The 15316-nt window shown below is 36.7% G+C and overlaps 2 protein-coding genes across 3 annotated transcripts in view; both read left to right on the top strand.

Annotated features, from left to right (window-relative positions):
- The window catches only part of LOC149049226 (serum amyloid P-component-like), a 61796-nt gene that overhangs the window by 40337 nt on the left and 6143 nt on the right, over positions 1-15316 (top strand). The window contains exons 1-3 of one of the 2 annotated variants that reach the window (XM_089201863.1): positions 14338-14549; positions 14658-14926; positions 15160-15274. In XM_089201863.1, coding sequence (XP_089057989.1) covers positions 14375-14549; positions 14658-14926; positions 15160-15274 — 559 coding nt within the window. In that variant the 5' untranslated portion in view covers positions 14338-14374. Of the gene's footprint in view, positions 1-14337; positions 14550-14657; positions 14927-15159; positions 15275-15316 lie in introns of those variants that run through there. The other variant, XM_089201864.1, reaches the window with a different exon arrangement.
- LOC113664384 (C-reactive protein 1.1) lies at positions 2984-7921 on the top strand. Its single transcript, XM_089201874.1, has 4 exons — positions 2984-3036; positions 6214-6439; position 6926; positions 7419-7921. Exons 2-4 carry the CDS (start codon positions 6222-6224, stop codon positions 7788-7790), a joined length of 591 nt encoding a protein of 196 aa, XP_089058000.1. The 5' UTR covers positions 2984-3036; positions 6214-6221; the 3' UTR covers positions 7791-7921.

Below are 15316 nucleotides of genomic sequence, written 5' to 3'. Positions count from 1 at the left end.
AAGAGTTATGTAAATCCCTTTTGCAATTTTAATAAGTGTTACATAAAGAATTGATCATCACTGCATTTCAAAACAGTATAATTTAATTAATTTCCAGAGCATATACGGAGTTGGCGTACATATTTACCATCATTGTAAGGTAAAATGGACTTGAAACTGTTGACAATTTCCCATCCCGCCAAGTGTAAAAAAACATAGTAATAATAATAAAAAATGTCAGATTACTTTTAAATTTTAGTTATCCATGAATAGCATTTGTGTTAAGGCCAAGCTAAGGCCAGGTTGAAGATAAATGCATCTTCAGCTAACCGCTGAAGATTTTATCAGACCCCGTCAACCGTGGCAGTCCGAAATACGTGCATACTAAATGCATGCATGATTTTTCGATGCCCTACTTGCTTCGCACCGAAAAAAAAAAAAATTACCTAACCCCATGCAAAAACATTTAATTATTGCAGGTGATGCTCAGTCGCCGTTTCTTCGATCACAGTAAGAGTTGCCAAATATATTTTAGAGAATTAACAACCAAATACTGGCCAGTTTTTGAGCTTTAATTATTATTTCCCTTGTACACTGATTATTCTATCTGTTCTTCTTTAATATAATTTTTCATGCTGATCTTTGGAGACTTACTTCCCGCCTAACAGCATGAGAAATAGCCGTGAGTATAGCAAATGAAACTGGCTGGCGAAACATTATGAACATAATGATTGCCATCTACGCGTTTTGGCTGGAAGTAAAACCTAAATTCAATATAAATAAAAGTACATTTTGTCATTCTTCTATTCTTAAAAGTGTTTTAAATTCAAAACAAACAAAGTACATTCTGTCATTCTTCTATTCTTAACAGAGTTTTAAATTCAAAACAAACAAAGTACATTCTGTTATTCTTCTATTCTTAACAGAGTTTTAAATTCAAAACAAACAAAGTACATTCTGTCATTCTTCTATTCTTAACAGAGTTTTAAATTCAAAACAAACAAAGTACATTCTGTCATTCTTCTATTCTTAACAGAGTTTTAAATTCAAAACAAACAAAGTACATTCTGTCATTCTTCTATTCTTAACAGAGTTTTAAATTCAAAACAAACAAAGTACATTCTGTCATTCTTCTATTCTTAACATAGTTTTAAATTCAAAACAAACAAAGTACATTCTGTTATTCTTCTATTCTTAACAGAGCTTTCAAAAAAACATGAGTAAATAAACGAAGTTCACCCTCCTAATAATCCTGTCTTCATTCAACACTAAGGACACTGCCAAGTGGGACGAGGAAATCGGGTCTCTAAAGATTTCTTGTAGAACAAGGGCTTATGATTAAATAATTGCTCGTAAGTTTGACTATCAAACAACTACAGTACTGTATCTTCAATGCAAGGCTTCAGACTATGACAGGGAGGGGCAGGAAAACAGGGTTAAAACATATTTGCAAAGCTTTCTTTGAAGCAAGAGCTTCATAAAAATAAAAAAAAAACTTCCTCATTCGATGCATGGCTTCAAAGTGTGCCATGACCGACGAGAAAACCTCGAGTACCATTATTTTTCTCCTAAAATTAACATATCAAAACTGGAGCGCTCTAAATTAATAGCAACTGCAAAGAAAAGTAAAGAAACGCAAGAGCCTCAAATAATAAATTAAAAAACTCCCCTTGTAGCTTAACTATCCGACATATCATCAGGGGACTTTCTCATTCAATGCATGACTTCAGAGAGTGCCATGGGCAACGAGAAAACCTTGTGTACCATTATTTGTCTCCTGAATTTACATATCAAAAACTAGAGCGCTCTAAAGTAATAGCAACTACAAAGAAAACTAAAGAAACCCAAGGGCGCTTGAAAACATTTCAAGAGGAAGACAAAAAAAGCGAAACAAGAGGCCAGACGCCTGAAAAAAGGACCGCCAATTAATAATTGATGACAAGATATAATGTTATTAACAGAAGCAGGTGTATGCAAAGCCCCATTTCTCTTTGAGCTACAAGAATAAGATGGCTTTTTTCTATTTATCGGCTAATTTTCTTGCTCTGGTTGTATTGGCGAGTTCTGTGAAGACTTCAAAAGGTATTTTTCTTCCGTTGCAGTGATACTCGCGTTCTTTTTGCTCTATTTTTGCTGATTTCTACGTCGTGTATTTAACAAAGTATGAGCCAAAACCGTCTTAATTGGTCGTCTTCATTTCTTTTTTGAACACAGGACAAACGCCAAACGTCGGGTTTGTCTTCACCAGCTTTCTTGCTCACGAAGGCTACCATTTAAACGTTACAACTGTTGGTACAGAACTGGTCCAAGACTCCTCTGAGTGCGCGTTCAAGTGTCTGGAGAAGGATCCATGTTTGTCCTTCAACCTGGCAGATTTGGATGATAACATTGACAATCTGCTGTGTGAACTGCTTCCATCTGACCATTACACCCATTCAGACAAGTTCATCACCAACCATCTTTGGTATCACTACAGTATTGCGGTAAAAAAATTTTTCTTTTTCTACTTTATCTTTATCATCATTTTTTTCTTATTATTTCATTCTGATAATAGCTAGAACCAGTTGAAATCATTTGAGCAAATTTTATTCAACTTTTCAACGTTAATACATCTCTCGTCGGAAGCCATTTTTAAGTCGTTTTATCGATCCGTCATCGAAGTTTGTTTAACTGGTTTTTATCAAGGGAGTAAGTAATTGATTTTCTCGGTCTTAGTCTCCTTGCTCGAAGTTGCCCTGTCAAAACAATGGAACTTGTGTACCTCTGTACCGGACAAACAGCTACAAGTGTCGCTGTGCGAAACCATACACAGGAAGCCACTGCGAAAAAGGTAAAGTTTTGGTTTCTAAAACAATATTTTCAGAAATATTTCGCGCGCGTGCTTGTCGTATCTGATTCCTAAAGAGCCATCACTCGTCGCCATTTGACTTCACTCTGACTTATTTTTGCAAACAAAAATTTTACAATGATTATTTACTTTCTCTATTCTTTTTACATCAGTTGATAATGACTGCAGTTGTTCATCAGGACCAGAAGGAAAACAGAGATGCAAAATAGGTCAGTTAATATCTCGCCTTCGAGTTAAGGTAGCTTGAAATAGCTTTCCGAGACACCTATACCGGATATATATAAAAAGCCCTAAAAAGCGCCCTCCCTTTACGAAGTCATAGGAAAGTCACACTTGTTCACAAAATGATTAAAGTTTTAAGGCAAACGTGACCACAATTGATGCACTTATACATGGGGAAATCCCGTTACACAGTTTTTTGGGCCGATGTCGTAATATCTCCAATAGATTTTTTTCTCAACTTAAGAATTTTGTTTTTTGAGCTAGACCTCGCTGTTGAGTGAATTTCATCACATTAAACTGAGTCGTTTCAAAATCATGACTCCGTTGAGTTTACTCTTTCTCCTTCAAGTCAAGTGGATCAATCTAAAATAAACGCAAGCTCCAAATCAACTTTTACTGATTATATCGCAATAGTCTTACATCTGAAAAATTTTCAATGGGTTCTGAGCTGTTGTGTTAAATTTAAAACAGTTCCTCGTATCGATAAGAAACCGCAAACTAGCCAATTAAGAGGAATTTTCTATCATTACATCATTCATCCACTAATTTCCACTGTTTTGTTTTTTTTCGGAAGTGGCTCTACAAAATTTGTCTTAATTTTGCATTCTTGAAATACAGCACATGTACATTACATTAACTTTTTTGAAGACTCAGAGAAATAGTACCTATTTACCTACGTCGTTTCCCTGTTCAACTGGAAGGTAGAAATTTGACAGCTTTTATCTTTTACTTTTGCTCTGAGCAAAATGCCATCAACTCTAATTTGCATAGGTCTGCATGCGTCACAGTTTCCTAACACGGTTTCGTCGGCTGAAAATGCAAATGTATGACGGACAATGTATATACGTTTTTGACCATGACAACTGAATGTTAGCTTCGTTCTCTTTTGCCCTTTTTATGGACCTTGACATCCCCTCGGTCAATGAAAAGAGGGAGAAAAAGAGCGAAGCGAATGTCCTGTCATCTTGACTGAACAAGCTTTGTCAATAAAGGATTTATCATTTAGCAAACGATTTCGTTTTATTTTAAAAGAAGCAAGAATGATATTTTTACTTCCAGAGCCGAGAAAGAAAGCCAAATGTGTTTGTAGCACAATAAACCCACGACAGTCGTTTATGTTTTCTTTGTTTTGTCTGTCCTCAGCTGATTTTTGCGACTCCATCGCCGGCATTGTCGAAAAATTGCTAACTCTGTTAGTCCACTCGGGTAGCCAATCGGATCTCAGGATTCGCTTCAGTTTCCTATTTCCCTACTATGGAGAAAAAGAAATTATCTCGGAAATGAAAATTCAACTTGACGGCATGGTCTGAAAAATTTTTACAATGCCAAAGAATACGTTGAAAATCCGTTAGATGAAAAGTTATTGCTACAAATTCAACAAACTTGTTTTAGAGCTCGGTTTTTGAATAACTTCGCCTGGAAGCTGAAAAATTAAGAGTACTTTTGAAAGAGCTTGATTTAATTTGTTGCCTTCTTCACCCTGCGCATAAGGGAAGGTACGTTTTTTCTCGGTGGGGGGGGAGGGCTGGGACCTCGGAGGGGAGGGTCATCTGTGAAAGTAAACAAAGGGAGGGTCGTACCTCTTTATAGGCTATTTAAGGGGAGGATTACACACCTTATGCAGAATTTTTCTTTTTTGTGATGTTGCTTTCTATTATTCTTACAGATTAAATTTTTCTTTTCACCCCTTTGATTTTAATTTGGTGTTTTATTATAGGTTCTATGCTACATTTCTACGTGTATATTATGCTATGGCACATAGTTTTCTCAGAGGACTCTTGTCCTTTTCCATCCGTATCGAGACGTACTAGACTCAGGTATCGTTTCTTCAGCTTCTTGCTTCTGTTAACTATCCGCTGCCTGATCTCCTGAGTCATTTAGTTCTGAATAGTTACTTCTAGATTCAACAAAGCGCTCTACCCTGTCACTGTCAGACTCTGACGTTGATCAGAGGCCAGAGGCTGGTTTAATGTTGTTTAGACTGTCCTGCACAGTAGAGGTCAAAATCTTACCGCCAGTATGTGCCTTCACCACCCTCACTTTTTCATATTTCTTTACTTGAAATGCAATATTGTGGTGATTAATATAAAGTTCAAGTTTACCTACTCTGAGGGAAGTCAACTGATCTACGTAATAGAGATCTTCTCAGTCAATATCATTGTATTCCTGTTGCTTTCTGTTCACCGCTTATCTTTTCGTATTTCAATATCAGTTAGATGCTCAATAAAATCTGCAACAAGCTTTTTGAAACCATGTATTTTTCAGAAACCTGTTTGATTGCCTTTTTATCCCCTGCTTTGAGCTTACCATCTTGAAACATCTGTTTTATTTGAGCTCGAGGCTGATAATAATCGGGTTTGCGGCCACTCGTAGGTGTTTTCGTACCTGGTAAGCGGTAAAAGTCAGGAAGTTTGCTGTAATCGGGATAGGGTCGTGGAGTTGGTGTAGCTGGAGAAGGAATTACCAAGTCTCAAAGTTTATGCTTCCATATTCAAACTTCAGCTCTAAAACACTGACTGTTCGCATTTTCTTGTTTTAGCTTGCTCACATTCAATATCGAGATGTATTTATATCCAAACATTTTGCGTCCACAAGCGAAATTTCGTGAGGTTTCTATGGCATAGAACATACCGTGTAGTAGTGAGGGGAGGGTCGCACTTTTGTCAGTCACCTAGAGGTGGGGGGTCAGGAGTTTTTTTTTATTAACACGCAAGGGAGGGCTAACACTTCTTTTAGAAAAAAAACCAAAATTTTCCAAACCCCCCACCACTCCCAAGAAAAAACGTACCTTCCCTAATCATGACATCTATTCAACGATTCTTCATATTCTACATTGTCAATAATTGCATAATGGCCTTAGATATTTGATGAGGATGCAGCCCGAACCAGCTACCTTGCAAAGAAAGCGGGGCAGAGTATGAGTTACCTAGGTAGAACTGCGGGTCAGACAAAACTTGACAACAAGACGGGATGGAGTCTTATTTTATTTTGCTTACAATTGAACGCTTCTGGGCTATCGTCCCCGATAAGCGTGCGGCATTTCTGAAGAACACCAGAAGATTTATACAAATACTGGATACTTCTGGAGTGGGAAAATTTATTAAACAAACACAGTTTCTCAAACAACTGTCTAAAATTTCTGCAATTCATTTCCTCTCTTATAGAGTACCTTATGGTGTTTCCCGAGCTGCGTTCTACAGAAAATTACGCCATGAAGAATCCAGCCATAGCTTCAGATCTCAGCCAGTTGTCGCTGTGTTTTTTCATCAAACTTGTTCAAGACCAAGGGGATCACATGGTCGTCAGCTATGCCCGTGTTCATAGCAACGACATGATTGTCGAGATTTATCCAACACGAACAGAGTTTTATGTTGGCTTCAAGATGTTCCGGTAATGCTGCATATATTTTTTTAGATGCCGCTCGGGGAATTTCTTTTTCGAGCCACGATAAGTCATGTTACAGGAAATGCTACGATTGGCTTCTTTCTAATGCTTGGAGAGAGAGAGAAAATTGAACATACAAACAAACGAAAATCCTTGGCTTCTTTCTCTTTACTTATCATAATTTAAATATCAAATATGTTAATCTTTGACCAAAACAAATCTAGACGTATTTTCCTTACGCTTTGCAAATAACTGTTTGGGTCTTTTTTTTTTTTAAATTGGATTTAGATCACTATGCTCAGTAGGGCATAATAGTCGTCTTTCCAGTGACGGGGACGCGCTTAATATGGTTCTAGCCATAAAAGTATGAGGTTTCTTAACCGACCCGGCTTTCAAAATAGTAGCTCAGATGATACTTTGATATAGCGGAGATAAAATTACCTTAGTAAGCATTTTATAAGTAGAGAGAGACGTTTTTCGTCTTGTCGCGAGCGTGGGACGAAGAAAAAATTCTGAGTTCCCATGAGGAATCGAACTTCAGACCTTCGGACTCCGCGTTCCGATGCTCTACCACTGAGCCACAGAGACGCTACAATGAGCGATGACTCTATTTTATAAGTAATTGCATGAATAAAATATTAACTGAAAGAATGAAAACACTGAACGAATCGAAGCCTGAATGTATGAACGATTAAGTCATTGATAAAAGATTGATTGACTGATTGAAAGTTTACTGACTGTTTTACTGATTGACTTGCTAACAGGCTGACTGACAGATTGACTGACTGACAGGCTAATTATATGTTGTTATAAACTGACTGACTACTGACTGACAGACTGAACGACTCTACTGACTGACTTAGTGACAATGGAAAAGGAGGGTCTTGAATGACCAGATATTTTAATATAGTTTTTTTTCTGTTTTTTTTGTTTTGTTTTGTTTTTTGTTTTTGTTTTTATTTTTTTTTTTTTTTTTTTTTTTTAGTTTACCTCGACAAATCTCTACGATGATACCTGGCAACACGTGTGTCTCACCTGGGAAAACACTCAAGGAGTAACGAAACTCTATAAAGATGGTCAATTTACCGGACAGGTAACAAATCATGCCACTAAGAACTATACACTTAAGGCTGGCGGCGCTCTGGTGCTTGGACAAGAGCAGGACTCTATTGGCGGAGGCTTTAATCGTAAGCAAACTCTTCATGGCCAATTGGCAAGTATCAACATGTGGGATAAAGTGTCCGAAAGCGACATTGCCGCTCAGTACACAAATTGCAGCGTACCTCATGGTTCTGTTTTTAACTGGTCCGTATTCAAAAGTCTTACTCATGGCAATGTCACAGTTGAAGAGCCGTGAATTAAATTGTTTAGTGATTATACACTCAAAACCCATAACTCACGTCATGTAAAAAATTCCTTGTGTTAGTGTATTTACTTTTGGCATGACTAAATCACGTGGTATACGTACACATTAGATAGCGAAAGTTAAACACGATAAAATTGAGCAAAGAAAACTCAAGGAACAGAGATGTATGTTCCTGATCCAGGCCAAGATCCAAAATACGTGATCTCCACTAAAAGTATTTATAGACAGTCCCTCGCACGAACAGGTCGGTATGAGGGCTAACCTCGATCGTATGCACAGAGATAGGAAAGGAACTAGTATTTTACACAGGATACTATTTGAATGTTTGACTTTGCAATTTTGAAGCCACTGTTGTTTCCGGGGGAAGTGGAACGTTCTGGGACAGCTTCAATTCAGACAGTTTGAAGTATTGAAAACATGAAAAAGGATAAGCGGTAACAACTTTCTCTTTTCAAACAACTCTTGCTGCACTGCTTGTACTTCTTAAAAGCATTAAAACATCTGTAAAAGTTTACGAATTTCTTTCCGCTTTTTCAATTTCCGAAAATCTTACTCATGACAATGTTGCAGTTGAAGAGCCGTGAACTACATTGGTCAGTGATCAAAACTCTTGCAGAGCCTAAACTCATAATTCGCGTGATGTAAATTCCGAATATTAGTGAATGTACCATATGCATGTTATAGTACAAAAATATATACCAAAAATGTTAGTTAGCTAGTTATTTGTAAAATGTTTCATTCGTTTATTTATTCACCTATTTACTTAGTTTTTTGATAAAAAATATTAAGATAAGGGGTAAATTTAAGGAGACCGGTGTTTGCCATAAAGTTAACATAGCTCATGGCAATGTTGCAGTTGAAGAGCCGTAAACTACATTGGTCAGTAATCAACTCTTACAAAGCCTAAAATCATAACTTGCGTGATGTAAATTCCTAATATTAGTGAATGTACCATATGCATGGTATAGCACTAAAATAGATATCAAAATATGAAATGATATTTCGTCGAAACGCTGCTTTTGGCCAGTTATTTGTAAAACATTTCATTTATTTATTCACCTATTTACTCAGTTGTTTGATCAAATATATCTAAGTTTTAAGGTGACCGGTGTTTGCCATAAAGTTAAGACAGTTACTTGTTTTATTGTAAGCAGCCTTAACAACATAACACGTTTCTTCTCTGTTCTAATTCATAACACTTGGGAAGAAATTAAGAGGTCCTTTAAAGATCTTTCAAGATCCCAAAGAAATTTCAAACATTGAGAGGCTGACAGGACGAGCGCAAATACTTTGAATGTGCGCCCATGAAAGTCTTCTAGGATGATTATCGCATGTGCCCTATTGCATATATATGATAAGTTGCGACTATGAGAAAAGCCGGCATGTCCCTAATAAGCCACCGTATTCTACCGCTTTTTGCAACCTCTTAAAACACTCAGGGTGCTTCTGTACAGATTTCTTGGAGTCCATATTACTTGACATCGAAAAACATCGCATGTCCCACAAGGGCCACAGTAGAAGAAAGATATCGGTAAGTTCTTTACAAATCTGATGTATGCTTGCAGTAGTCTAGAAAATTCCAGAATAAAACTTACAGAATCTGGAAATTCTGCGGTTGACATCGTAATTTTAGAACTAGGGTATGTGCTACAGATGAATGGGGGTGGGGGTTGGCTATGACAAGGTTTGATGTATTAAACTGTTAGAGCGGAAGTTTAGCTGTTGGTTGGCCTACATTATCAATGTTAGCTGTTATGCAGACCCCCTACCCCCTCCCCCCTTACTCCATGGTGGACCTTGCATCACATCTCTCCTGTATTGTGTAACATGAAAACTACATTATCCAAGGCAATTAAGATGAAGAATCTTCTCATGCATGTTTTCGATGTAAATCCTCAGACTCAAGATAGAGCACTTTTCGCTTGAGTATCGTAAAAGCGTCAAAACAAACCTGTAAAAGGAAAGACTAAAAATATCCAAAATAATTCAGAGTAAAATTAGGCTTAGGGCTTCCCAAAGAACAAAAACCCACTCAGCGTTGTCTTCAAGCAACAAAGCTAGATAAATACAATAAAGAAGAAAATTAAATAAACATACGCTCCATTATTTTCTGAAACTTTCCGTGGCAGCAGAATTAAAACGAGCTGAACTGGAGCTCTTCCCTTCCATTATTTATCTCCTGAATTCACACATCAAAAACTAGAGCGCTCCAAAATAATTAACAGAGACTAGGACTGAAAAAAAAAATAAAGCCAGGAGCACTTGAAAACATCTACAGAGACTAACAAGAGCAAAACAGGAGGCCAAACGACTAAAAAGGAAGAAAAATATAGTAATTGATGAAAAGATATCGTGTCTAGTTTATCGTGTTGTAAGTTTTCTATTGCCTACCGTATCTGCACACACTTTATACACACACTTTATTTTTCTTTTTCTTACAAAATAATTTAGATTATGTTGACCCGCAGATAGCAAATTTGCTATTCGAGGCGGGTCAATCATCAACAAACATCATTTACAATATATAAAGAAAATTAAAAACTAAATAGTTAGATATTGTTAAATTATAAAGAGAAGCATAACTGATAAATACATCAATAGTTGTTCAATAAAGTATAGAAGCAAATAAATTAGTACTGAAAGCAATCGGATCAATTTGTTTTAATTATGCAGTCCTTAAGTTTAGAGGAGATCTTTTCAACATCAAGATAAGAATCTTCATTATCTAGTACCTGAAATAAAGACGTTTTTATTTGTTTATTAAAGGAATGTTTTGATAACGTTTTGAATTCTTTCGGTATCTTATTCCAAATTTTGACACCAACACGCTAGAAAGCCTTTTTTTGTAGGTTAAGTCTAGAGTACTTTGTACTAAAGAGCTGCGATTTGGATGATCGAGTATTGTAGGTATGAATATGAGATGTTTTAGTAAATAGTTTCAAAATATTAATGGGAGCCCTCTGGTTGTGCACGTCAAACATAAGTTTACTTACGGCTTCATAATATAGGAACGTAACAGGCAGAATTTTTGCTTTAGCAAATAAAGGGATGGCATGCTCTCTTCGATCGGTGAAATAGATTAAGCGCAAAACTCGCTTTTGAAGAACTAAAATCTTGTTTAAATAAGCATTTGACGCATTGCCCCAGGCAAGGAGTCCATAAGTTATATAAGGTAGAATTAATGAATTGTAAATATTTACAAGGACAGTAGAGGGAACGAAGTACCTCAGCTTTGCAATCATCCCTATTGTTTTACTTATTTTTACGAGTCAACATGGTTTTTCCATGACAAATTTTGATCAATTAAAACGCCTAGATATTTAATATAACTTTTTTTCTCTAAACTAACTCTTCGGTTTGTCTCACAATCTAAAATACCTATTTGTGGAGAAAAATGCATTTTTTTCTGACGAGGACGAAAAATTAAGAAATTTGATTTTTTTGTATTCAATGTCAACCTATTTTTAGTTAACCAGTCATGTACGTTATTCAACTCTACATTAACCGTTTGCTCGATCGCCTTAAGATTCTTATCAGCATAAAGTATATTAGTATCATCCGCAAAATAGGTCAGTTAGTAGTCCACCTTCGAGTTAATATAGCTTGAAACAGTTTTCCGCGACATTAATCATTAAGAATGATTTTGTTTTACCTCGAGGGTCGTGTTTGTAGCACAATAAACCCACGAGAGTCGTTTATATTTTCTTAGTTTGGTCTGTCCCCTGTCGATCTTTGCGACTCCACCGCCGGGTAGCCGATTCGCACTCAGGATTCGATTCATATTCTCCACAGGAGCTGCCAGCGATATAAAGCATGATTTCATGTATTGTATTTTGCTGTAGTCTTATCTCCTTCGATACGTGCTTAGTATGAATTAAGTAACAGAAGTTTTTTAGAACTGTCTAAAATCTCTGCAATTATTTTCTCTGTTATAGAGCACCTTATGAAGTTTCCGGAGCTGTGTTCTACAGAAAATTACCCCGTGAAGAATCCATCCATAGATTCAGATCTCAGCCAGCTGTCGCTTTGTTTTTCATCAAACTTGTTCCAGACCAATTAATGCAAATGATCTTCAGCTCTGCCACTGAACAAGACTCCAGTGCTATGGCTGTCGAAATTCATCCAGCAAAAACATATCATTGCTGGCGACGAACTTTTTTTAATAATGCGGTGTTGATTTTTGAAAACTGGGTCGACGAAGAAAGAAACTTAAACATGCAAACTAACGAAAAGTTTTGGCTTCTTTCTGTTTTCTTAGCATTAATAAAATTCAAAATGTGTTAAGCTATTGCTAAAACAAATCTAGACGTACGCATTTTTCTAACGCTTTGCAGGTCACGTTTGGATCCTTTTTGGGGAATTCGAAATATGAATCGGATCAATATGCTAACCAGGGCACAAAAGTTTGTCAATTGTCGAAGGTTCGCATTTTACGGTTCTGGCTCTAAAAGGACGAGTTTTTTTAACCTACCTGGCTTTTGAAATAGTAGCTCACTCAAAGAAAGACACTACTTTGATAAAACAATAATAATAATAATAATGGGAACAATGAGAATTCGATAGTTGACATTCCAAGAGGTGGCTCTTCTTGTCCACTGCTTCCAAGTCGAATTGGAATGTAGAAATTTTGGTTTTATGTGGAGGGAGAAAAGCCCTCGTAGCAAAACTCTTCATGGCCGATTGGCAAGTGTCAACATATGGGATAAGGTTCTTTCCGAAAGCGACATTGCCGCTCAGTACACAAACTGCAGCGTATCTCATGGTTCTGTTCTTAACTGGTCTGCATTCAAAAATCTTATTCATGGCAGTGTCACAGTTGAAGAGCCCTGAACTACATTGGTCAATGATCAAAACTTCTGCAGAGCCTAAAATCAAAGCTCACGTGATATAAATTCTTAGTATTAGTGAATGTACCATATGCATGGCATAGTTCTAAAATAAATACCAAAATACGAAATGATATTTCGTTCAAACGCTACTTTTGACCAGTAATTTGAAGGAATTTCATTCATTTAGTCACCTATTTACTTAGTAAAATGCTTGCAGTAGTCTAGAAAATTCCAGAGCAAAATTTACAGAATCTGAAAATTCTGCTTTTGACATCTTAGTTTAAGAACCAGGGAATGTGCTATAAATGGAGGGGGGAGGGGGGAAGGGCTATGACATGGTTTGATGTATTAAACTGTCAGAGCGAAAGTTTAACTGTTGGCTGGCCTATATTTTTAATGTTAGCTGTATGAAGACCCCCCTCCCCCTCTCTTCTCCCTCATATAGGACCTTGCATTACATCTCTTCTGTATTGTATTACCTGAAAACTGCATTTATCTAAACCAATCAGAATAAAGAATTTTTCATGTATGTTTTCATTGCAAATCCTTAAGCTCAAGATAGAGCTTATTTCGATTGAGCATCGTAAAAGCGTGAAAACAAACCTGTAAAAGGAAAGTTAAAAAAGCGTTTGATAAAATCAGGATAAAATCAGCTCTGTCTTCAAGCCATAAAGCTAGATAAGTAAAAGTAAGTTAAATAAACAGACGCTCCATTATTTCCTGAAACTTTTCGTGGCAGCAGAATTGAAACGAGCTGATTTCAAGAACTGGAGTTCCTCTGTACCATCATTTATCTCCTGAATTTACAAATCAAAAAGTAGAGCGCTCTAAAACCATAGCAACTAGAAAAAAAAAAGATAACGAAAACTTAGGGGCGCTAGAAAACATTTATAGAGGAAGACAAACAGGAGTTAGACAGGAGGCCAAACGCCCAATAAAGGAAAACAAAATATCAATTGATGAAAAGATATCGTGTCATTAACTGTTCGAGCAGATGTTTGCAAATCCTGTGGAAAAGCTTTATGTTGCGTGTCTGCGGCATCGCGAGATCGTGTATCACAATGAAAATCACTACTCTTTGAGCTTCAAGAATAAGATAGCGTTTTTTCTATTTATCTGCCAATTTTCTTGTTTGTTTGCATCGGCGGTTTGTGTCCATACTTCAGAGGTTATCATCTTTCTTCCGTTTGCGGGAAAGACCAAAAAATGCTAAAAGAATTCAGAGTAAAATCAGTGAAAGGGCTTCCCAAATAACAATAGCCCACCGAGCGCTGTCTTCAAACAATAACGCTAGATAAGTTCGATAAAAAAGCCTTAATAAACAAACGCTCTATTATTTCCTGAAACTTTCCGTGACAACAGAATTAAAACGAGCTGAACTGGAGCTCTACTGTTCCATTATTTTCTCCCGAATTTACAAATAAAAAACTAGAGCGCTAAAATAGCATCAACTAGAAAGAAAAAAATAAAGAACTCAAGGACGCTTGAAAAAATTTTCAGAGGAAGACAAACAGGATTAGCATAGGAGGTCAAACGCCTGAAAAAAAAATTTACAGAGAAAGAAAACATTTTTGAAAACATTTACAGAGAAAGAAAACATTTTTGAAAACATTTACAGAGAAAGAAAACATTTTTGAAAACATTTACAGAGAAAGACAAACGGGAGCAAATTAGGAGGCCAAGCCCCCAAAAAAGGAGAACAAAATAATAATTGATGCGAAGATAAATTGTCATTAACAGAAGCAGATGTTTGCAAAGCCCATGCAAAAGAATTATGTTGCGTGTCTGTGGCATTACGAAATCGTGTATCACCATGAAAGTCATTTCTCTTTGAGCTACGAGAATAAGATGGCTTTTTTCTTTTTATCTGCCAATCTTCTTGCTCTGGTTGTATCGGCGAGTTCTGTGAAGACTTCAAAAGGTGTTGTCTTTCTTCCTTTTTGCTTTATTTTCCTGATATCTGCATCGTCTTTTTGAGGAAGTCGAAATCATTTTAAATGGTAATTTTCATTTCTTTATCAAAACACAGGACAAACGCCAAACGTTGGGTTTGTCTTCACCAATTTCCTTGCTCACAAAGGCTACTATTTGAACGTTACAACTGTTAGTACAGAACTAGTCCAAGACTCCTTTGAGTGCGCGTTCAAGTGTCTGGAGAAGGATCCATGTTTGTCCTTCAACCTGGCCGATTTGGATGATAACATTGACAATCTGCTATGTGAACTGCTTCCATCTGACCGTTACACCCGTTCAGACAAGTTCAACGCCAACCATCTTTGGTATCACTACAGTATTGCGGTAAAATTATTTTCCTTTTTCTACCTTATCTTTATCATCACGTTTTTTGTTATTGCTATTTTTCCATCCTAATAATAACTAAAATCGGTTGTAATCGTTTGAGCAAACTTTATTCAAGTGTTCAACGTTAATATTTCTCTCGTCGGAAGCCATTTTTAAGTCGTTTTATTGATCCGTCATCGAAGTTCACTGTTTTTATCAAGGGCGTAAATAATTGATTTTCTCGGTTTTAGTCTCCCTGTTCGAGGTTGCCCTGTCAGAACAATGGAACTTGCGTACCTCTGTACCGGACAAACAGCTACAAGTGTCGCTGTACGAAAGCATACAAAGGAAGCCACTGCGAAAATGGTAAAGGCTTTGGTTTCTCGAAAAAATATTTTCAAAAATATT

The sequence above is a fragment of the Pocillopora damicornis genome, chromosome 3, assembly GCF_964200805.1.
Source record: "Pocillopora damicornis chromosome 3, jaPocDami1.2, whole genome shotgun sequence".
Classification (NCBI taxonomy): domain Eukaryota; kingdom Metazoa; phylum Cnidaria; class Anthozoa; order Scleractinia; family Pocilloporidae; genus Pocillopora; species Pocillopora damicornis.
The sequence above is the reverse complement of the archived record's forward strand: the minus strand, read 5'-3'. Positions and strand labels throughout refer to the sequence as shown.

What these genes read in the sequence shown, in the direction of transcription:
- LOC113664384 (XM_089201874.1), top strand. Translation starts at nt 6,222, where the DNA reads ATGGTGTTTCCCGAGCTGCGTTCTACAGAAAATTACGCCATGAAGAAT.